The sequence below is a fragment of the Seriola lalandi genome, unplaced genomic scaffold, assembly GCF_002814215.2.
Source record: "Seriola lalandi dorsalis isolate HSWRI2012SDOR001 ecotype SW California unplaced genomic scaffold, Sedor1 jcf7180002054894, whole genome shotgun sequence".
NCBI lineage: Eukaryota > Metazoa > Chordata > Actinopteri > Carangiformes > Carangidae > Seriola > Seriola lalandi.
In genome coordinates, this window is record NW_019525446.1 from 55,420 (window position 1) to 79,524 (window position 24,105).

Below are 24,105 nucleotides of genomic sequence, written 5' to 3' on the forward strand. Positions count from 1 at the left end.
ATGGGCAGCTTCATGGATTACGCCTTCCCAGCTGGAGATGAAAGCGACGCCAGCAATGAAGAGTGGGATCTCGGTTGCTGTTTGGATAAAAACTCTTCTCGCATCAAGGTTAATTTAGAAAACATGTTTCCTCAAACCGGTTTATGCCGCTAGAAATGGACAACGACGTTAGCTAGCAGCAACGAAATTAGGCTCGCTAGCTAACATAAGCTATTATTAGCTATATAAAATAATGGTAACAGTGGGAAACCAATAGGCTGGCAAAATAAGCTATGGTCATAAACTTAAATGGGAATTTATATACATACCTAATTTTAGTGATAATGGAGAGAGGGGTAAACCGCTCTTTTTCAACCTAAACTGTCATCAACACTAGCTGTTTGTGGCGCAGTAGCGAAAATGCGCACAGTAGAGTGCAAATTTAAGCGCTAAATTAATGCTTCAACACCGAATAAATCTTAATATTTCAGGTCATCTCTGGTACCTCTGTGAATGTGGAGGAATATAGTCTAAATCTCTGTCTTTTCTGCACGGTAAAAACAATTTATTTGATTTTAAACGTGCTACTAGTGGACACGCAACAGAAATTAAGTAGCTAATCACAGCTTAAAAGGTTGAAATAATTAGAAGTAATTGTACAGGCGATGAGACAACCTCAGAAAGATCTTGAAAAACAATATTGCATTTAGCTTTGTCCTCAGTTGTCCATTTCTTATATTTGTTGGTTTGGTTTGTTGTGGTTGTCAAGATTCAGGGTTCACTATATGAAATAAGGGTTAGTAGACCACTTCAGCATCTTGACACACCACCATGTGTGGTGATGGCTAAAGTTGAAATCTTTGCCATAGAGTATTCTTCCTTTTATCTACATGAAGAAAAGCCCAAAATAAATGGAAATTAATAAACAAAACCCACACAGTGAAAGTTGTTTCATTCAAAGAAGTGTGACCTGACTAGTAATCATAGTTAAATCTTTAGAAAAATTTTTTTGCTTTGTCCACAATAAGTTCATTTGTAAGTGGTGTTCCAAATATGCAGTTTAGTTGTTGCTTCTCTTGAGAGTACAAATTACTAAAGCATCAAATTACATATATTGTACTGTACACTTATTACAAAAACAGTATCAAGATTGGTATAGATTACCTACTCTATGGTATTAGTGTGTAGTATGGAACTGGGACACATCCTAGTCTGGGGACTGTTGTTATTGCACACACCTAATGGCAGGAATGATTTCTGCTAAATATTACTTGAAATTTTCCTACATTCATTAAAGGAATTTTGCTCCCTGGAATTCAGAGATTGTATCCACAAACAGATGTGTTTTCCAAATGGATCCTATTTTGGAGTAAAATTATTTTTGGTTAATTTACTCTGATTCTTCCCTGTTTTCACAGGCTCAGGATGCTGTTGTACCACACACAGAAGATAATGTGTCAGTGTTGAAAAGAGCCATCAGTAATGGAGACACTGGGACTGTGGAACAGCTGTTGGATAGTGGCAAGTGCTCTCTTCACCTGTGACACAACTTGACAGTTAGCTATGAATAATAAATTAATATAACAAATGAAGTCTAGCTGTAAATTTTCTATTAATTTCCATTGCTATGTGTGCTCTATCTTTGCTTTACTGTGACAATAGATGTAAAAGATGCATATATATATATATATATATATATATATATATATATATATTGAAAAAGGTGGGATTGTCTTATAATAATGGATGTAAAATCAGGCCAACATGGTAGATAAGGATGTCTGAATGAAAAAAAAAAAAATGGTGGAGAGGACTAGTCAGAGTTGGAATTATTTATCATTTGTCAAGTAGGTGGTTGTGATTTTTCACCTCAACGTAACAGTTTTGCATGAAATTGTTTTGCAGAATTCAAGAGGGATAGGAAAAACTAATATTTAAGCAAGGATGCTCAAAGAAACAGGGCTTGATTTTGTGTGTATGTACAATATGTATGTGTGAGCACCTAAGGGGGGGGGATTAGGCACAGATTTACTTTTTATGTAATCATTTCATTGCCTCTTTACTTAATTTGATCCTTTTGCAGGCATGGACGTGGAGACCAGGCTTGGCTTTGAATGGACTCCTCTCATGTGTGCTGTCAATGTGGCTAATTACGACCTGGCCAAACTGCTACTGGACCGAGGGGCCAGAGCCAACTTCAGCAAAGGTCAGACCAATATGGATCACTATTCTTTGTTTTCAAAACTAAAATTGGGCAGACAAATTCATACTATTTTGTATTGGTGGTTGATATACAAGCGTAGGAGGCTCCACTGACCTCTATGTGATCCCTCACCCACCACCTTTCAGAATAAATAAACTAGGGCATACAGTGTGATTAGGCAACACCATTACATCGCTGCCTTCCAGACCTGGTTATGAAACAGCCATACCTAATCCTCCTGATGGTCCCTGTTGCGTTGGTGTCGAGCGATTCTTCCCTGTGGCACCTTTTTTCAATTTCCTCACCTGCTACAGCCAAAGACTGGGGGACCAATTGGGCCTTCATCTGACATTACTTAATGGTGATGACGCCAAAGAGGAACTCGTGCAGAAACACACTTCTTATCCATTGAGTTGTTTTTAGTTCATGCACACTGAACCCTCGTCTCAAAGCGAGAAAAATTGAAGGCATCTGTTGGATCGAGGTCAGACTGGGTAAAACAAGCATGGGGGAAGAACTCTTCCTTGTTAAGAAGTCTGCAGTCATACACACATAAAAGCCATGAATCCTGTCGGAAAAAGTAGTCACAGGATCCCCCAGAAACATGAAACATTTGGTTGTTTGGCAGGAGTTAGTCCAGTATTGCACAATGTCGAATCTGTAGATGGGGATATGATGGTTTAATGACAGCTCCTCTCCATCTGAATCACTCTGAATGATCAGTCTGTGTCAAAGGAATATTGCAAGGGTACTGTAATTCTGATCTTTAAACTCTTGATAGATTGTAATGTTGTTAGTATTGGTATTGAAGCTCATTGTACTATTACAGTCTCTGTTACTATTCACTTAAATCAGCAGTAACAACAAGAGATTAAATGGCTGGTATTCTTTTTTTATTTCAAATGAGCGGAGCAACATCTGGAGAAACCAGCTCTTACAGTCCTGCGCAAACTGCTCGCTCAGTGGTCAGATAATGTCGGACACCAACTTTCTCCGCCCCTTTCAAATGTCACATAATAAGTGTGTCCAGCCATTTCTGTAACTTTCTGAGTGTGGCCATCCAGAACAGCTATAAACATTTTTAATTTGCAAGGTGGTCGGTGAGCACGTTTTACGAACTTCTTCTGAGAGACCATAAACTGACCCCTATGTCACAGATACAGAGATACTGTGGTTGGGCAGAGTTGAACTTCACGCAAATTAACAGTAAAGCTGTGAACAGTTGCTTATTGCAGGTTATACATTATCCGATCACATTATTTCCCAGGAGTGAGTTAGTGCTGAAACAATTCATTGATTAATCAGGTTGTTCATTGGGAGAAATTAATTGACAGCATTTTTTTATAGTGGACTAAATGTTTATACTGAACATTTTCAATGTGAGGAGTTGCTGCAGTTCTCTGTTTTATATAATTGTAAATGACTAAATGTCATTTTTGTTTGGAACATTTTACAGACCAAATGAGTTATCAATTATATAACAAGAAATAGACACATGAATGTATATTGATAGTGATTGTTAGCTGTGGCTTGATCTCCAGTAAGCTTCTGTCTGCCTTATTTTTCACTTGCAAAAGGAAAGAAAAACAGTTTGTAGCTGCTTTCTGCTGTATTTTACAGTGAAATCATTAAAATTAAATGTGTGGAGGAACGTTTCAGAAGCTGTAGGGATAGCTGGCATCGTTTAGTAAAATACACTGTGAGTTAGGGATGCTCATTTTAAGTTTTTTTTCCTGACCGATAGCAGACATCTGTTAACCAACCATTAACCAGTAAGATTAAATTGTACTATTTAGAATAGACGAGTCTGTAACCCATTAAACTCATCACACAGCTGCAGTGCTGTTATGAACAAAGTGAAACTAAACAACAAGCCTACATAAAGAATATTTAACTGAAATAAATGTTTAAGTAAATAACAAATAGTAGCTAGACTTTCTAATGAACAAAAGCAAATGAACAAAACGAAAACACACATTGGATCCTCCGGCACTGGGTGCGCTGTGTATAACCGGCATAACCTCTGCCGAGAAGGAAAATATTAAATCACTTATTAAGATAAATAGCAAATAGTAGCCAGACTTTCTAATGTATAAACAGATTAACAAAAACGCAAACACACATTGAATCCTCCACCGCCGAGAGCACTGAAACATAAACCTCATCCTCTTCCTCCTCCTTCGTCCTCAGCTGATTAATGATCAGAAACAGCCAACAGGTTAATAAAAAAAGATCTCAGAATTAAATAACACACAGGCCAGTCCTACCTCAGTCCTCAGCGCAGCGGGCAGCCTGTCTACTGGTTTTATTCTGAAATAGCAACATGTCGACTTGCTGTGGGGTTTAATGTTCAGTTGATAGAATTAATCGGTTAATTATAAACAACACTACTGCAAATTAGTGATGATTGTATTAGGCAAATAACGTGACGAAGAACATTGCATATAAATTCATGTATCTACAGGTGTCAACGATTTATAGTTGACAGTAGTTTGTGTGCTTCCTTAAAATTTCCACATCATGCATAGCAGCAGCCGCAGTAGACAATATACAATATACACAATATGTGTGCACTTGAAGTCTCTCAGGATGAGACTGTAACCATGATTTCTGGTCCGTAAAGTAATTTTTTGCCTTCCTCTCACTGTTTTCTGCTGCAGTAACAATACATTATTTTGAGACCACTGCATTCTTAGTTTTCCTGGGTATCCACTAGAAACCCTCCTGTGGCCCCTCAAAGTCCCCAGACCCCGGTTTGGAGCCATTGCACCAGTCATGCTGTTGATATCTGATGTCAATTAATTCTCAGTCCAGAATGTCGAGTTAAACTGTGTGTGTGTGACTGATTTCACATGGTCTCGGCATCTGATGCTGGAGGCAGATTAAGGAAACAATTAAACAGGAGGATGACGTGTGGTCACGTCCTGGTGGCGTTCGTCCAAGCAGCGAGGCCGAGCGGAGGAATGCGCGAGTGATTGATAACGGTCACCATGCTGCTGTCATACACTCTCACCAATTCTCAGGCCTCAGATTTATTTACTCCAGTCCTCTGTAGACGCAAACCAGGCAGTCTGGTTTACACCCACACACACATAATATAAACATACACACTTGCACACAGATATAGAGCCAAACATGCACAGCCACAAAGACACAGGAACCCACATGCAGATGTAGGGGGCCAAGGTGTACATGCACGCACACACACACACACACACACACACACACACACACACACACACACACACACACACACACACACACACACACACACACATACAGGAAAACATACAAATGCAGTTAGATACACACTGTGATACACGCTGGTTGGGGACTCGCTCATTGGCGGAACAAAACAGGAATTGAGACTATTGCCATGCGTCTCAATTTTATCAGGATAAGATAAGGAGACGACTCCTCTGAAGTCACTCTGTCCCATAAAGGCCGCCACACTTCCTGATGCCAGATAAGCAGCTATCCATCTCCATCACCAGGTCCCCGTCCAGGCTTTTTAAATTTTTTTATTATAGTGTGATGTATGACTTCATTGGGGTTAAAAATAAGACAATTCTCTTCCTTTAACTTGTTTTGCTAAATAATGAAATTACAATTAAAATGCTCCAATGAGGGAAATACATGATATATACCTGGGTATTTTCTGTGGAAGAAATGGGTTGTAACACAACATCAAACTATATCAAAATAAATGGTATTGTCTCATCCTACATCTCATTTTAAAACATTGATATACCTGCCTACACTGTTTCTCCATGCTACCTCTAGATTTTGACCATATATAGAAAGAGCTGCCCTCGTAGCCTTCACGGACTATGTGCAGTTGGTGGCCCAGCTATGATGCATCATCAGCTGCGAACTAAAACCTCTAAAACCTGCTTTTTATTGTTAATGGTCATTTATTTTTCTGTATCTAGCTTTGTTTTATTTAATTTTTTTTACTTTTAACAATTGATGCTAAATTTAATGTTAAGCGTTAAATTAAAGTATGATGATGCGCCTCCTCATTAATGCGTCCCTGTTCGCAGATCATTGGACCGTGCTCATGGCCAGCTGCACGGCGTCTGCCAGTGAAGACAGAATTGCTCGCTGTGTGGAGCTTCTGCTGTCCAGAAATGCTGATCCCAACATGGCGGACAGGTGAGGGGTGGGGGTGAGGGTAGGAATTGGGGGTACAGATGTGTTTCAAGTCAAAATGTTTATGGGATTTTCAACACAGTACGTGCTGTCACACCCGAATTGATGCAGGCCGAGTAAAAACACTCCAGACTTGACTTAAACAGGGGAGGGAGGAAACAACAAGAGGCGCTGGATCAAATTTCCTTTGATGGCTCTCGTTATGTTTAGCTGCCATGTGGTAGCATTATGCACCAGAGTGCTCCATACAGAGTATATTTGTGTGTTTTGTTTGGAACGTCCTGTTATGGCATGTGCATGTACAGACGGGTATCAGACAGACAGACAAACAAACACACAGTGTAAGGGCTGGGTGGGAGGATTTTAGAAGCTTTGGTACACACTGGGATGTAATCCAGTAAGCATGGTTTTGGTAATTTGTAGGTCTAAATGTCCAAAGGTGCTTAGGTTAAGAAACCAGGCTGAAATGTAGAATCTGTTTAACAGTGGTTTCAACAAATTTCAGTGAACGCATCGTTAGGATCTGTTACACGTTGAAATATATACGTTTTAAACTGGATGTCTAGTTGTCATTTGACTTGCACAGTATGTCCATGCTAAACCACTAGCATCGCCCTATCCGCCCAAAATCAAATAAGCTTTTGTTCGGGTACATTTGTCCATTAAATCCATAAACCAAAAAACGAGTATTTAGAGTATCGTCTCGCTTACAACACTGTCTAACCATCACTAACGGCAATAGAAACGTAAAAAAGAATCTGTGAAAAACCTAGCTCCCTATTAGATGTACATGTTACCCCAAATCACCCCAGACACATCGACACACGTTCATATACATGCTGTAGCTGCACTGAGGTGCCAAAATGAGAGCAGTCAGTGCCAAAACAGTGCCAACCTCATTAGTCTGAGTAACATCGGAAATATTAAGGAAAACTGACAGAAATAAATAAGTTTGTGCAGATTGTTACATTTGTAAGAATGAAAGTATATTTATTTTTGCGAGATAGGAAAGTGATGCTACAGAAACATTGGCAGTGGGAATATCGTGAACATATTTCCCCATAAATTAATAAAAGTGACTGGAGGAGTTTGGGACCCATCATGCATTGCAGCAGCTGGGTGTATAATCTGGTTTCCTGCCCTGGTGAAGAACATGAAAAATTCCATCTCGTGGAAAAGAATGAAGCGAGGTCACTCTTGAAGCATGTTTTACCATTACCATCTGTGGATTTCTGCTGTGTCAAAGTGAGGATGCGGCCCCCAGTGGCTTTCTTGTTTAGCTTTCCCCTAATCCCCTGCCACTCTGTCACCGCCAGGATGCCATTACACTCACGACACACACCGCCTGAGACCCCCCTGATGACACACATGGACACGCTATAGCGTTAGGAAATTGATTGGTTCCTTCCCAGACAAAATATTTGAAGCAAGGTAACAAGACGCAGAAGGATGCGGATGAGGGGAGGCGGTGAGGAGGAGGGACCGACAGCCCCCGACGTTCAGAGCAACAGACGAATATGGGGTTCATGTGGGTGCAGAGGATAAACCTCTTCCTCCTCCTCATCGCCTCTTACGTCTGAATATCAAACCAATGATTAACACCAGCTGCTCGTCCCTCTGTCTTAGTGTAAACAAGCATTCTCTGTCATCCCTCAAAGTCCTGCAGGAGCACGATGCGGGGTCCATTGCCTCCATGTGTCCCTTTCTTTTATTTATTTATTTTGTACCTTCACTGCACTGATCTGTGTCGGCCGCAGTCGTTTAAAGGCTGGAACATGCTTCTCCAGGCTGCACATACAGTAGGTGAATGTGCACTTTCAGACACATTTTTCTTTTATATTTGTACAGATTTCAGGTGTACTTTTACACGATTTGCTTCCAGACGGGAGATCACTGACATAATTTCGGCTTGAACTTCTGTAACCTTTTGTTTTTGGAAAACAGAAAGGCCCCGCCAACTGATAATAAGGGTATCAGTACACCTGATTTAACAGCTGTTCCTTTTCTATCCCTCTTTACTTTGAGTCTCTAATCCAAAAAAAAATAGAACCTGAACTGACACACACACATGCACACACACACACACACACACACACACACACACACACACACACACACACACACACACAGCTGTAGACATCCTAATGATGACTTGGAATTGACTTGGACTTGAGTGCTTTTAGACTTAACCTACTTGGGACCTGAATCCCTTTAGACTGAACTGGAGACTTGAAAGCAAAACTTTCCGAATCTGAAGCTGGAACGTCCCAAATCCTGAAAAGTACAAGGATCTGAAATAAGTGACAACCACACAGCTGCTAAGGCCTGTATTAAAAAAAGCTCTGACAGAAAAATGCATTCAGACAACCTGAAGACTTGAGACTTGATATTTACATCTCAAAATAGTTTTGGCAACAGGATCCACGTGCAACAAAACTGATCAGAATAATCATCGGTCCCTGTGGATGGAGCGATAGGTTATTATCAGTGCATGAAACCAGCCAATAACATGCCGTCTGTTTGCAAGCCTTCATATAAAAGTAGTCATTGTGACTTTTTTTTTTTTTTTTATGATTCACCGGAGGCCAGTGTGAGACGGAGTGTGTTTACCTTGGCACAGTGAGCCAGGTGGTTTTGGGAGTCATTCTTCTTGCGGTCCTGACACCAGGAAAGACGTTTGCCACTGAATTGTCGGCGCATCGATCAATCAGCTGTCTGTTTTGGAACCAGCCAAAACACACAGAGTCTGAAGGACACACACAGAAAGACACACAAGCAAACACACTGAAACACTGTGCGAGCGACCTTGGTGCCCGTCTCACAGTAAAACCAAACCCTTGGGAAAATATAGTAGCACAGGATGTGAACAGAAATGAATGATGCCACTAAACCTGTTCTCATGGGTCCAAGAGGAAGTGACTGATCGGTGGGCGGAGAGGAAATGTCATACATGTCATAACCATAGGTTCGTTTGTTTGAGTTCGCATAGAACATTAACTTTTTGATTTCTTGGAATTCACTTAAAAGAGAGATGTAGTTGTGTGTCCTTCTTAGTTGATGTTTAAAACCCACTGACGTCCCACACAGATTCACACCTGTTAAACAAACATCGCCTCTGTCTCGGAGGATTTTCAGATAAGGTAATTTATTGGTAGAAAAGTCAACACTTCTTTTGCCAACATTATAATACAGATAAAAGCGGTATATCTCGAGTCCGAATGACAAAGCAAAAACAAGGCGCTACTCTCCGTGGCATTTAGGGGTTGGGTCATATGACAAAAATTCATCAACAGCAAAAAAAAAAAAAAATCAAATCATGTGGCAGCAATGTTTTTAATATCCCTGGTTGTATTTGGGTCATACCTGGAAATCATTAAATAGGACTGTCATATGGATTTACAGGAAATTACAGGACAAGTATTTTTTGCTTTATTAGAGATTCAGTTCACTGGATTAGCACAGATGTTGCCTTCTGGTTGTCTGAAATGCTTTTGAATTGAGCTTTGAAAAGCATATTATATCATGATATCAGTATTGTGATGTATTGATACTCTGGTATGAGATTTAATCAATATCTCCAACTTCAATTGAGAATTAAAAGATTGATCTTAATTCACCTGCTTCTCAGTCCCTCTCTAAAAAAAAAAAAAAACAAACAAACCTTTTACTGCCTCCAGCCATCCAGTGGTAGGCCATGTATTAAAAGACCTGTCAAATCAATTTGAGAGTGATAACACATTCCCATTCTGTATTTCATTGGGCGATGCTTTTGTGACTGGAACTGTGACATGTGATTACCCCTCTCTGCCTCTTTCTGTCTCTCTCACCATTAAAAGTAATAGTAGTGATGAATTGCCTGTGGACTTTCCCACCTGTTTGGATTGATGTGTTTTTCTCAGCAGCTGTGTTTGAGTCAGAGGTGATAAGAGGTACTGTAGCAGAAGTTTTTTTTTTAGATAGATATATATATATATATATATCCAGTCCTTGTTCAGATGCAAGCAAACACATGAGCAACAGAGGTCAAAGTTGTCACAACCAGGTCTTTCATTTCAGAGTAGCGAGCGGTTGACGGACACATTCACCAAATGTGTGCTTGAGTGTGTGTCACCTTTTTAAAAGGATGCTCTGTCCGAAACCACTTCAGTACACTATCTAGCAAGTATCTTTATTATCGTGCTCAAAGGAATACTCTCTCTAGAATTAAAAACACGACTCTAACGTAAAAATGCAAAAGGGCAATTTGGGCAATCAAGCAGAAGGGCTGGTTTGAGTAATTGATTTGAAGGCTTAAATGCCAAAACACTGCAACGTAATCAGGTTGACAATCATTACATTCTCCGTCGCGACAATCACCAACAGTAGAATTAAAGATTCATGTTACGTTTTGTTAGCTATAAGGAGCCACAAAAATAATGCATTGAGCTCTGTTGTGGTGAGAGATACCAAACAAAGGGATTCACTGCTGGAATCCGGATTGTGCTTCAGGACTTGTTTTAAAAGCTTCTATAGTTCTGGATACTTTTATCTACCATTTATCAAATCGAGGCAAGTCAAATTTGAATCGTATAGCCCAAAATCACGTTTCCCTCAAAGGGCTAAACTATTTGTCCAGCCACCTCTGTCACTAGACCCTCGAATCTGACAAGGAAAACATGTAATGAAGAATATAATCTGGGAGGCCATCAAACAGCTTCAGGTGCCACCAGCAGATTGGACCTGAGCCCCATGACCTGGAAAGAGGACAGACCACACAAACATATGAGGCAAAACCAAGCACATCATTCACACGTCTAGGAGAAGGAAACAAACACACAGAGGGAGACAGCGACAAGGAGAAGGAGGAAGGAGGAGGAGGAGGAGGAAGGGACTCCTGGAGGACAAAGATCCAGATTCAAAACATCTGGAATGAGCCAAGAGAGGGAGAGAGGTCCCAGGAGGACCGGTGGTCCAGCACAGACAACCTGAGCACAGGGAGGAGAAAATGGCGGGGGGGCACACAACCTGGACGCTCACGAGCTGTAGGGAATAAACAAACAGATGGTCAGAGAGATGCAGTGGTTATAATGTCGGCAAGACAACATGCACTAATACTGCGCTGATGAGGTTTATGGATTCGCTGATTACTTCAGGCCGGGTGCCTGTTACCTTCAGTCTCAAAGAAGAAGCCACTAATTGAAAGTTATGGCATAAAGATGAGTTTTAATTTTTGGATTGGAACTGTTACAAGACCTTTTAAAACCTTGAGGTGTTGCCGTGACACAGTGTAAAGACTTGGTGCACGTCAAGAATGGGTTGTAATTGTTTTGTGTCGTGGCCAGTCGCAGTTGAGACAGTGAACCAGTTTTCCTGGATGCGTCTCAGATGATTATGTGGTGTTTGCTGCACCCTGGTGGTTTCTCTGTACCTCTGCCATCACTCCTGCTTCCCTCACATCTTTCATCTCCTTCATTTGTCATCATCCTTAATTTAACTTAATCTTTTTGTTGTCCTCTAACTTTATCTCTTTATCTCTGCTTTCTTCTTTCAGGTCACAGATGACCTGCCTGATGCTGGCAGCCAGAGACGGCTACAGTAAGGTCATCAACCTGCTGTTGTCCCATGGAGCAGACATCAATGTTCAGGATGGCAACGGATACACAGTGTGTCACAGTTAACATAGCAGGTCCCTCCAATTTATACATTTGACTTTGTGTATGGTAACTGATGCAATACTTTCTGTTAGGCTTTGTCTACAGCAGTGCAGTATGGCAGAGAGGAGGCAGTGCTGAAGCTCCTCCAGCTAGGAGCAGACAAAACCATAAGGACCAAGGATGGAAAAAGCCCAGCTGACCTGGCAGCGATCTTCAAACACACACAGGTACCTGAAGTCCTTTTTTTACCACAGGTCATAATAACGTATATTTATTGTTATTTGAGTAAGGAATATGTTTGGTGATTTTAAAGTATGTGTTGTGTTACTTGATTGGTGACCTTTGTGACTTAATGCCGTGCTGGTGTCTGTCCGCAGATAACAAGGATCCTGGCCTCTTCATCCCACATCTCCACTGTGCAGGCCTCCGTGGAGGAGACCTTGTCTAAGTTCTTCAAGACCAACTCTGAACCTCCATCTTCCAAGGAAAGGTAAGAGAGCACGAGACTTGCATTAAATAGCTTTAGGACTATACTATTTAGTGTGTGTATATGGATGTAACTTTTTTTGGAGCGTCATGATTATATGTCTGCTTCTCCACTTGTGTGCTTGTCGCCCCCTGTTGGACTTTCTGTGATCTATGCCTGTGCAGCAGGTGTTGTTGAACCATTGCTCAACCAGACATAAACAATAATAAACATCTTCCATGAATGTTTAGTTCATTTGGGCACAGTGGGGCAATTATCATCAGCCAGAAACATTGCTTTTGAGCATGTCTGGCACCAAGAATTACAACCTGTGAGCCTGTAAACATCATTGTTGTCTTTCTCTCATGTCAGTTACGGAGAAGTTAAAACCCTAATAGATGCATTTCACATATTTTGAACATTTGTAAAGCTCATCGTGTCAACAGTCAGGCTGAAGCTGCATTTACACTGCGGTTACTCTGATGTGTCTGAACTCAGTGACACTTTTGTTGCACTCACTTGATCCCCGATGTCTTTCGTTCTGCCCAACGTCCTCTACAGGGATGTCAGAGGTTCAGGTCAGGAACACTGGAGCTGAAAGGGATGTAGTTCGTTGCTCAAGGACACTTCAGTAGAGTAGATGTTAGCTGCTAGTGAGGTCTTAAACCTAGCTTCGCGCTTTGAGGACGAGCTCACTTTTCAGTGTGTTACTGATGCACTACTCAGGACGTTTCTGTTCAAACAGCTTTAGCGCAATTTTAGTTCCAGCCGGTTCATACTTGGGTTAATGGTGCAGGACTTAATGTGAACTCTCTGCCCTCCTCAGTGCACCCAAGCTTGACGACCTGGAGCTCCTCCTGCACGGCCTCGATCTCAGCTACCTCACTGACATCATGACTGTAAGTACTGACTGCGTGCTAGAATAGGATTTCAGTATAGCTTTTTTTTTTTACACAAATGTGTATATTTTTGTAGGCACGGTGCCTTGTTCTAATGTGAGAGAGACTTCTGTTGTCTTATCTCGCTGATGCCAAGGCAGTGAGCAGAGATACCATGCTGTTACACACAGTTCAATGCGGTATTAAATCTGTGGGTGAGATACAGTGATCCCAAATGTGTTGAACGCAGCTGCATTACTGACAGAATGACACCTCCTGGCTTGAGAACATGTCATGAGATAACTGGTTTACATATTTTACGCAGTGCTGAATAATGGATCCAGTGTGCTGGATTGGCTTGGCCTGAATTAAACTGAGGGTCAGCTCAGGTTTTAGTCCCTATCTGATATATGAGGACGGGGTTTTTGATGGGTGCAGGTAGGTTGTTGTCATTGTATGGCAAAGCCTCATGCAGGCACATCTGTTTGAGGCAGTGGGGTCGGAAGCAGCTGTAGAAGTTTTGATTCGGTGAATGCTGAGAGATGTTTTCTTTCACTTGCACAGGAAAATGACATCACCTGGAACTACCTGTTGACCATGGAGAAGGACGACCTGGAGAAGGTAGAGGATGACTGTAACATCTGTGTGTCTGTCAGCTCTGTTGCTCGCTGCCGGCCTTCAGGGTGACCCGGACAGAGACGAGGGTAGCTGCTGACGTCACGGCTTTTTAAGGCAACAAGTTCTGTAGAAAGAAGTTTAAGTAGAAGAGAAGGTTAAACTGACGAAGTGACCGGAGGCAGCAGTTTATCTGAGGATCACTCTTGAACTGTGTTTCTTTAAATTTCTATAAAACTCAGATCTGTCAGAGGTAAATAAAAGTACACCTGGTTTACATCACCTAACCCACATTTGGATCATTATTACAAAAGCATGTTGCATGTTTTCAGACGTGAAACATAAATGCATGATTATAGACGAAGAATACATGTGTCACATACTCATACAGTTTGAATATTTTATTTTTCAGAAGAGATTTGGATCAACAAAAGGTGTTTTTTAATTTGTCAGATTGGGATCACAGACCCGGAGCATCAGCAGAAGCTGCTGAGTGCTATGCAACAGATGCACCTGGACAAAGTGGACCTGGACACCATCAGCCAACTGGGAGCTACAGCCAATGGGTAGGGTGCTACACCTTAATGCCCAGCAGGCCTGTGCCAAGTCATGTGTGTGCTCAACAGATCATTCAGGTCGAAGGCCCACTAGAGGGCTCTCAGGGAAAACTGTGAGTTAGTCTGAGCATTACTCTATTTTTCAGAAAGCTTGTATTAATAGATTAGAGTGACTGATAATCTGATCAGAGGTCTCATTCTCTGTACTTTATTTTCTATCCACACTCCAGAGCAAAAAATCATTTTAAATTGTGGTTTCTATGGTAGAAAAGTTTGGGGGGGTTTGGGGTTTGAGAATGTTTCCAGTGTTTTAAAAATCTTAGTTTGTTTCAGTCTGCTGGGAACGTCTGATAAGATGTCAGTTGCAAAAAAGTATTCCACAAACGCTGTCCACAAAGCCAGAAACAAAGTTGACGGTAGTAGCAAAAATTTAAACACTTGTCAGCCACACACCTTAAACCCTTCCCAGCATCCAGCCCTCCTCCATCTATCTCGCCGTAATGCTCCGTCTGTCCTCCTCCACTGGAAGTCGTCCATCAGCCTTATGAGCATCTCACTGTCCTATCTCCGTATCCCCTCCCCCATCTCTGTAGCCAAGCCCTGAGCCAGGCCCTAATGGTTTAAGCGGAGCTGTAATGATTTGTAAGGTGAGAGGCGATGGGAGGTTGCAATGAGCAAAGGAGAGCCTGCGGCGTGGGCCAAACAGAGCCATCGCACCACACCCCATCACTTCATGAATCCTCCGCAGAACTGGGCCCGCTGGCTTCACCCGCCCTCGCCTGCCGGATGAGAGGCAGTCCAATAACGAGAGGGATGGAAAGCCAGACCTCCTTATGAGCTCCTTCAGGATCTTTACATCACACAGACAAATGGAAATTAGTCTTGAAATCATTTTGACATGTCAGGAACCTGTGAATAAAAACTTATGATGTTTAAATGCCACTTTTGCGGCAATTCAGTCTCTGTCACCTCATGGCAGAACACCTAATGGTGGTTCCTGTACCTGTAGAGCCTGGTCAGACTCTAAAACGAAGCCACTGCATTTTTATTGAATCCTAAGGGTCCATATACAAGCCCTCAGTTGTGGAGGCAGCTGGTTGGAAATCTGGCCAGACTGTGTATCAGGGCAGAAATACAAGAGCCTGTGGGTGAGGCGAAAGCTAAAGACGCAGCCTTTCTGGCCGTGGTTATCGTAGCGGGCAACAGACAGGTAATGGAAGTCCTAAAAGGAATTCAGCCACTAGGGGCCACAAAAGCAGAAATCTGTGTGTGGGACGGGTTTGGGGACTTTTGGTTGGTCTCAAAGGAAAATAGTGATAAAACTGCAATAAGTACAAGTAACACAGCTTTTGAAAAATGTGCATCTTAAACTGAAGTGTTTGATTTTAGAAAAAGCGTAGTATAAGTTTCCCTTTTTCTGAACAGTCTCATCTCTGCCCTTGGTAATGGGCAGAAATCAGATGGATTAATAAATGGAATGCAGTCAACCTTCATTTTGGCCATTTAATTCTGAGTCTAAATATCTTAAAGCGACCCTGTAATGTTTTTGACCACTAGTATCACTTCGAAGCAATGATTTTAAGAGTGGATCCTTATTCCCTTGCACGTGTATGCAGGTGCATTTGCACACGGTTGCTGCGATTCAGTCCTGCAAATGGTTTCACGCTCTTCCACGGATCAACAGTCGGTGGCGATAATGTGCCAACAAATGCAGGAAAGGAGGCTGCTGGGAAGCAGAAGGTGACGATATAAACAGTGAAGTTTTCAGATTCTTCCAAACGTTTTAAGAAGAAGGAAATGCATTCAAGTAATTTATTCGGCACACATGGGTACATTAGGTACACATATTGCCTTTTTGTGAGAAAACTGTAACTGTAAATATAACTAATCCACCTGTCACTTAAAGTAGTTATCCTGCATAGATAAGCTTGGATTGGCCAAGCGACCTTAACACTCACTGCCACCTCCAAAGGAAGTTGTGGAAGTGACGTGTGACTGAAATATTGCTGGTCTGAAACGGCCTCGGTGAAAGTAAATATGTATCTCTGTCCTGATCGAGCAAGGCACTGGCACTTGCTGCGCGCTGCTGGAAAAGAGCCCGACTGACTTTCCCTGAACGCATTCAGTTCACAACAAAGTGGCACACAAGCACCTTGTATCAGCATTTCCACATAACATAACGTCCTTTCCATCTGCAATCTCTTCAACAATCTTCCCACCGGGGGCCCATCATCACTCTCTGCTCCCTAGATAAACTAACAGCAGGGAGAAGGGAGGTGAGGGTGCAGCACAGGCTGACTGACAGTGTTTACTCGCCCCTCTGACAGAGTGTGAGGAGGGCCGGGACGGCTGGCTGCCCAGTCCCCTCGCCAAGGGAAATGTACCATTAAGATAAGAGCTATCAATATCCCACAGGACCAGGGGATGGGAAGAGAGGGACGGAAAGGTTGATGAATATAAATAACTAATTATTTAAGGTGGATGTTTTCAGGGAGGGATGACAGCATGGGTTAGCAGGGGGAGAAGGCTTGGCCACCTGCTCAGTTTTCTATAGTTTGGTTGAGGTGGTCTGCAGGAAAATGCATGGAGAATGTTAAAACAAAGTTTGGTCCAAACTATCAATCTGTCTGCCCTGTCATTGCCGGGCATTTTTAGTTGCCATTGCCTTGTGTTTTTTTTTTTTATGTGGGCATATCCTTAGTGCTCGCTTTTTAACAAGGTAAACCTCATGACCTCAGCTTTAAGGCAACTACAGCATTATCCACGTGTCTAAACAGAGCATGTGCCACTTTTCATCATGCATCACCCTTACGCAAATTACAGTGTATTTTACAGACTGGATTGAGCATTTGGATTTGTAATCACAATTTGAAAAATTCTAATAACTGATCTTTGGTTAGATTTAAAAAAAAAAATAAAAAATGCTGCAGCCAATTATAATAGATGAATTAGTCTGGTTATTATTCATACGATTAATTAATTAGTTGTTTGGTACGTCAGGAAAAAACTGAGCCTAGAATAACATAAAACATAAAATGCAGCAAACCCTCACCAGGAAAGGTTGGGCATTTCTTACTTGATAAATGCCTTAACTAATTATCAAAATGCTTGATTTAATTAATTTAAAATTTTAATTTAATTTGTTGTTAATCAGCCGAGCAATTATTATCACAAAAAACACACAGTGTGTCACAATAAATGTAAATTGTAGGTTTGAATTTATTTTCTTTAAGAAATAAATATACAGTGTATCTATTTTAATTTGTTTTGAATGTTTTAATCAGACCTTCTCCATTAATTGCTCGTATAATATTTTATAGGAGTGAGGAGCTGCATAACTTCCTGATAGGTGTGCGACAGCAGTGCTGCTACCTGACAGAGACAATTCATGATGTCATCAACCGTTTTCCTCGCCAAGCCTCTCAGGTACATGTCATCTGTAGAAGTGCAGCTGATTAGGGGTTGCTGGTTAATGCTAGTAGATGTGTTAAACTATAAGGCTTCATCTTGATCTTATAGAAAATATATTTTTCCATTAACGAGCTTATAGATAGTCAGTCACAATGTTCAGCGTCCCTTCCTGTCACCTCACGGGACTGAGGCCAGGTGACTTTGTGAGTGCATTCTCTGTCTGCTCTGTCTATCTCACCTGCCATCCAGGTAGATTTGTAAACTGGTACTCGTCTGTCTGTGTCTCTGTCTGTCTGGTCCTCCATGTAGCTGGTCTTCTCCCTGGACCCGAAGAAGGAGGCCCAGGTCGTCTGCAACCAGCTGGTGATCCAGACTAAAGATCTGCAGAAGGAAGTCACCTGCCTTCGCAATCTGATATGCCAGGTCAACGCACACACACACACACACGCACACACACACACACACACACACACACACACACACACACACACACAAATTACAAACACGCTATATGAAATATAGGCCCACTACCATTGCACACTTAACATATTTATATTTTTTCCAGCTTTGCAGTGATTCATTAGATTAAACGTCAGACTTTTTAAACAACTCGCCAGGCAAAATACCACAGCCTCTACTGCAGACCTCGCATGCAGAACGACTTTAAGTTCATTTCTGGCCTCACGTGGTTAAAAATGTTACATCTGAACATTAATGTTTATTATCAGTAATTCAACAGTAAGTGTTGAAGGAACGTAGATATAAATAATAATTACAACTAAAAATACAAAAGAAATGTTAAAATAAAAAGTAAATGTGAAAAAATAAACATTAAATATTCATATTTTCTGATTTAATTTTGCATCTGTGACACTGATATATCTGTCATAAACTGATAATCAGCTGTTAGTATTTTTCCCGCTGATGATATCGTTCAGACTCGAACACATTTCCTCACAATGGTGACTGTTCCACTGAGAGCTTTCCTCTTACTACTGAAGATTAAAAGCAACATGACCAGAACATGGTGTGTGTTCGATGTCGGTGTATATGAATTCTGACGAGCTCCAACAGGTATGTGTGGGGGTGCTTGTATGTGTGCACCTGACTCTGTGTGTGTGTGTGTGTGTGTGTGTGTTTGCATTTGTATTTCAAGAGGAGAGAGTCGTTCCTGACAGGGCAGAATCCTCACAGCCCATAAGTCAGCACCGCTGTGACATCGACCTGTCAGCACACAGACGATGAGGCGGAGGGATGAAGGGACTGATGGGAAGGCGAGGGTGGGGGCAGAAGGAAAGCGGGGAGAGGACACAGGTTGGCGGGGTGAGGGAGTTTAAGGGGGGAGAAAGGGCTGATGGGTAGAGGTGGGGGTATGAGGTGAGGAAAGGAGGTGGCTTAATAGGAGATAGAGGTGCGTGTGTTTCGATAGTGGTGGTGAGGAGGTCCTCAGTTGTGTCAGACAGGAATCTGACAACCAATGGAGTCCATTTGGACCCACTGGCTCACAGCCCCGATGGGAGGGGCCCATCACACATACACATATAAACAAAACACAAAATCTAATCTTATCTGTGGGAGCTCGTCCTTTGAAACACACATTACTACATAAACTGTGACACACACTTTTTGGCACTGCTTTGAAAACAAAATCGGTTCTTTTCTTGCAGTAACTCAAAGGAGCCATTTGTAAGTTTTGCCATGGCTACAAAGCTAACGTTAGCATTAACAGCTGTTTATTTACCAGTCTAGAAGAAACATTACAAGTTCAGTATCAAACTTCATTCAGCTACTCGCCCTCAGCTGCCTCCAGCAGCAGACCAAAACAACACCGAACATTTATACCACATCTTTTCTTCTACTTCTGAGTATGCTAACCCCAACCCTAATCAGCTAGCCCTGGTCCGGCTGACTGTCTTGTCACTTTCCGATACCGAGTCACTGTAGTTTCCAGTCTGCCCTGAAGAAGTAGCGCAGCTCAGAGGACGTATTGTCTTGTAAATGCATCAATGGCTGAAGCTTTTTGGCAAGACTGGTAAGTAAACAGCTGTCAGTGCTAATGTTGGCTATGTAGCATTAGCAAAACTTAAAAGTAGCTAAGACCAACATCTAAACCGTCTGGTGTTAAGTTTGAAAACTTTGCGATTCCTGTTAAAGTCGTAGGAAAATCAGAAGAGAAAGAAGAGCAACATTTAGACAGTTATTAAGTAATCTGACTTTTTATCAACATCTGTCTGTAACTGACAGAAACAGTGACACCAACCAGCCTCCAGCTGTGCTTACAGTGGTTATAATTTGTACATTTTCTCAGTGGTTATGATTGCGTACTGTACTCACTTTTTTACACACTTTAATGTGTTGTAGATTGAAATTTAAATTAAATAAATCGCTACTATTTGCTATGTTGGCCAAACAGTCTACACTCTGTAACCCATAGTAACAAGGTGAAAACATGTTTTCAGAAATTTCTGACAAATTTATTTAAAATCAAAAGCTGAATTTACATCTCATTTACGAAAGTATTTAATGTGGCACTCTAAATTGTTGTCAGGTGCAATCTTCTTTTCTGTAATTAGTTTTGAGAGGTGTCTAGAATTTGATTGTAAGCCTGAGGTGTTTTTCAAGTTGTTGTGAAGCTTTAAAAACTCTCTTCGGTAACAGTAAGGTAGAGTCATTGAACCAAATAAAAAACTTTCATGTGAAAACTTGGTCGATATAGTTTGAAAACCCCTGATCTACTTCCTGGAATGTGAATGTACAGAGCTTCAGCTTCCAATTGGCTGTCGGCAGTTTGACTGTGACCGACCTGTCAGGTGTGAACACACACTGGTTTCCCTCATGCAGGACTCTCAAGGCTCTAATGTCAGTCAGTGCAACAGTGCATGCTGTAATTCCCCAAAGCGCTATTCTTTGCAAAAAGCCCCGATCGCAAACTAATGAACCACAGAGCTCAATTGCCCGTAAACACCTGATGATGCTGGTTTTTCATTCACGTCATCAGCTTTGAAAATGTGACTTACGTATGCTGGTGCCTGAGATATGAAGCGCCGTCTTCGTCTTCGTCTTCTGTAGTTGAGCTGTTGAAATTAAGACGGAGTGGTCCAGTGGGTGGGAGGTCGTTCATCCAAGGACAGAACACAGGATGGAAAATTAGTTGTGAATTCCAGAACTGTCAGCACCTGATAAAATAGTAATTGTTTCAAAGTTATTGATCAACAACCACATCAGCAATATCTAAGAATACTATGGTCATTTATTGGGTTAGGACACTTAAAATGTTGCTCTTCTACTTAAATTTGTCTTGTGAGTTTACAGTGAGGCAGTGCATTATTTCTTGTCCTGCATGGTGTCAGCCAATCAGTTGGATCAACTTTTCCAGCAGTAACTCCAGCCGATTATTTTGCTACTACTCGAGGGGTCAGATTTGTTGTCCATGTTGCATCACATGACATCACAATCCCATTTTATAGCATCAATTAACAAAAGAAAACCAAACTTATCACTTGAACATAAATCAGCGAGATAAGAACGACCTAAAATGACAGAAACAATCTTTGGGAACAAATTATTTGATGTGTATTTATCTGGTTCTTTGTTAAAAAGTTGAAGGTACGAGCTCACGTGCATAAAACTACAAGGCAAGAAGTTAACTACAAATCCCAAGGTGCAATTTTTTGCAAGAAACATCCAATCACAGATTCAGATTCGGTTTTAAAGTCAGTTTCAGATGAATTCAGGAGCTATGGTGCTTACCAGTCTGGCCGGCTTCCTCTCCAGTAGCAGCCAGGCTCGAGGGGATTGTAGAAAATTTTAAGATGTCTGCCATACCAAAGTGACAAAATGGAAATGATTAAAATAAAACTGGTGACCATAACATTAACTCGAAAGGATTGCGACATCATCTGTGAGAGGGAAAAAAAATTTGAGACATGGATACAGAATGAGGAAAAAACATTTCTGGAACTAGCATCAGCATCCCCTCCCTTTTCACAACTCTATATTAATGTTGCATTTATGTCCTGCGGGAATAATGCCTTCCCGGTACTTACTAAAAACATTTCCTCATAAGTGATGTCAGAATCCAGGAAGTTGGTAGAAATGTGGGTTTACTGCCAAACCGCAAGTTCCCGAGCCACATTTTGCTAGAAGAGCTTGAACTCTTTGTATCATCCAACTCTCTCACATGACAGGAATCCAGTGTGACACTGTGTCACTCTCTGACTGGGGAGTTCAGGAACAGATTTATTCCTCTGTGACTTGACCGTGACCAAGACCCGGCTCTCCACTCGGCTGATGAATCCTCAAGGATTTGGCACAGGAAGTTTTGGTGACTCAGGTTTGCGAGTCATGCTGTGGTGGTACGATGGGACCAGACATGCCCTCACCCTCAAAAATGAGCTGGTCTCCGTTTGATTCCCATCCAGCAGTAACTGAGCCGATGTTTCCCACCCAGTCAAGCTTTAACTGGCCTGGAACTGTTTGATCAGTACGGTGCCATAATCCGGACTGGATTAGATAAAAATGACCTGCAACCCTTCTACTTCCTGCGCGAGGTCACGTTGCTCCGACCGCAGCGTTTGGTGTGTGTTTTCACATCCATGGTTTTGTGCGCGTTTCCCACGTGAATCTTTTCTTCGTCTTCCTCCCTCAGATGGACGAAGCCGGAGATTGCTGTCGGCTTCCCAGACCTGGTTCCCACGGCAACCGGAAGATGCGGTACCTGACCGGAGCGGCGCTTGGAGCCACGTTCCTCTTGCTCCTCTACAAAGCTGCTTGCGGGAAGGTTTACCTGCATACGTACAGGAATGTTTGCTAATCACCAGCAGTTAATGCGCTCATCGTAATATTTTGTGTTTTGATGACTGTAGGTGAGAAATTAGATTATGATTATGTTTATAAAATGGTTGATATGTTTTAGGACAGTGTTCGACAAGACAGGTAATTTTTTTATTTTTGCTGCAGCGTTTTGTTTCCCAGTTTGCTCTGACTTGTCTCCAAGTTTAGTTCTTAATTATTTTTTTAAGTTAATTTATGTTTTAAGGGTTTAAGTGGAAATTAAAGGTTTGTTTTGAGGAGCATTTTCTTGTACAGTCAAACTAAAAAGAGAGAATTTGACTTCAAAATGCAACTCCTTGAAAATTAATAATTTTTTTAAAGGAGAAATGATAATTTTCATACCTTGAAGTTAGGGATCAACATTTGTGCGAAACATGATTAACTTTTCCTTGAGAGATGAGACGATCAATATGAATCTCATCTCATCATCAAGTCTGTGCGTTGAATGTAGAGCTGGAACCAGGAGGCGATTGATTAATCTCAGCCTGGAGGCAGATGGAAACAGCCTGGCTCCTTCCACAGTTAAAAAGAAAGGAAAAAAAATGCCTACCAACGCCTCTGAAGCTCGTTATTAACACATTGAGTCCAGTGTGTTTAATCTGTGGTAAAGTAAAAACAACAATTTGTCATATTAGGGGAAGTTATGCAGAAGCAGTATGGTGTTGATATTGAGCAATCAACCATCAGTAAATTTCAGTTTTTGGTGCCTGTTAATCAAACAAGATACAACATGTCAATTAGTGAGCTTCAGATGGTGAGATTTAACATCTCATAGGTGCATTTTTTACACTCCTGGATTCAGGCTTTTAAATAGATAATGTCAGACAGTGTGGCCCCAAACTGACACTGCCTTTCCTAACAGTGACACAAAGAGTAAAGAGGCTCTAAAGATTCAGGAAGTAAGTAGTGGTAGCATTTCAGAAAACCTTTTCACTTCTGAAAACCGCCGTGACCTTCTGAAAAGATCACATCAGCCTAGTTCACCTTTTTATTATTCCTGAAGCTCCTGATTGTTTGTGGATGATCGGCTCAGCTGTTTGAGTGAATTTAGCTCAGATGACTTGCTGCACTTCAAACTTAATTCCAGGTGAATTAAAGTCACTATCCTGAGGCCGTGACCCCCCGACTCGGCTTAGCCCACTTCCTCTTCTTACAACACTGCAGTGCAAATACAGTGACCAACCCTTAATGCGATTTGGTAAAGGCAGTGAAATTACTCCAATTAAACTGGATTTATATTCCAGGAGTATTACAACTACCGCAGCAGCGAAAAAACAAAAAGTCGTGTTCGATGGGCTGAAAAGAGCCGCGAAGGGCGATCTAAATCTCCTTGTTGTTTTATGGGTTTTCTTCCACGGGGATCATGGGGGAAAAAAAA

At 41.6% G+C, this 24,105-nt stretch overlaps 1 protein-coding gene across 2 annotated transcripts; it reads left to right on the forward strand.

Moving 5' to 3' along the window:
- On the forward strand, positions 1–22,924 carry asz1 (ankyrin repeat, SAM and basic leucine zipper domain containing 1). Of its 2 annotated transcripts, none has more exons than XM_087180171.1 (13): positions 1–108; positions 1,398–1,500; positions 2,063–2,185; positions 6,226–6,337; positions 11,865–11,976; positions 12,060–12,194; positions 12,345–12,457; positions 13,260–13,332; positions 13,876–13,932; positions 14,380–14,492; positions 17,768–17,909; positions 18,204–18,317; positions 22,543–22,924. In XM_087180171.1, exons 1-13 carry the CDS (start codon positions 1–3, stop codon positions 22,705–22,707), a joined length of 1,470 nt encoding a protein of 489 aa, XP_087036297.1. In that variant the 3' UTR covers positions 22,708–22,924. The 2 variants fall into 2 exon arrangements, with proteins under 2 accessions (XP_087036297.1, XP_087036298.1); XM_087180172.1 differs by having other exon boundaries at positions 1,404–1,500; positions 17,807–17,909.
- Positions 22,925–24,105: the final 1,181 nt, after the last annotated feature.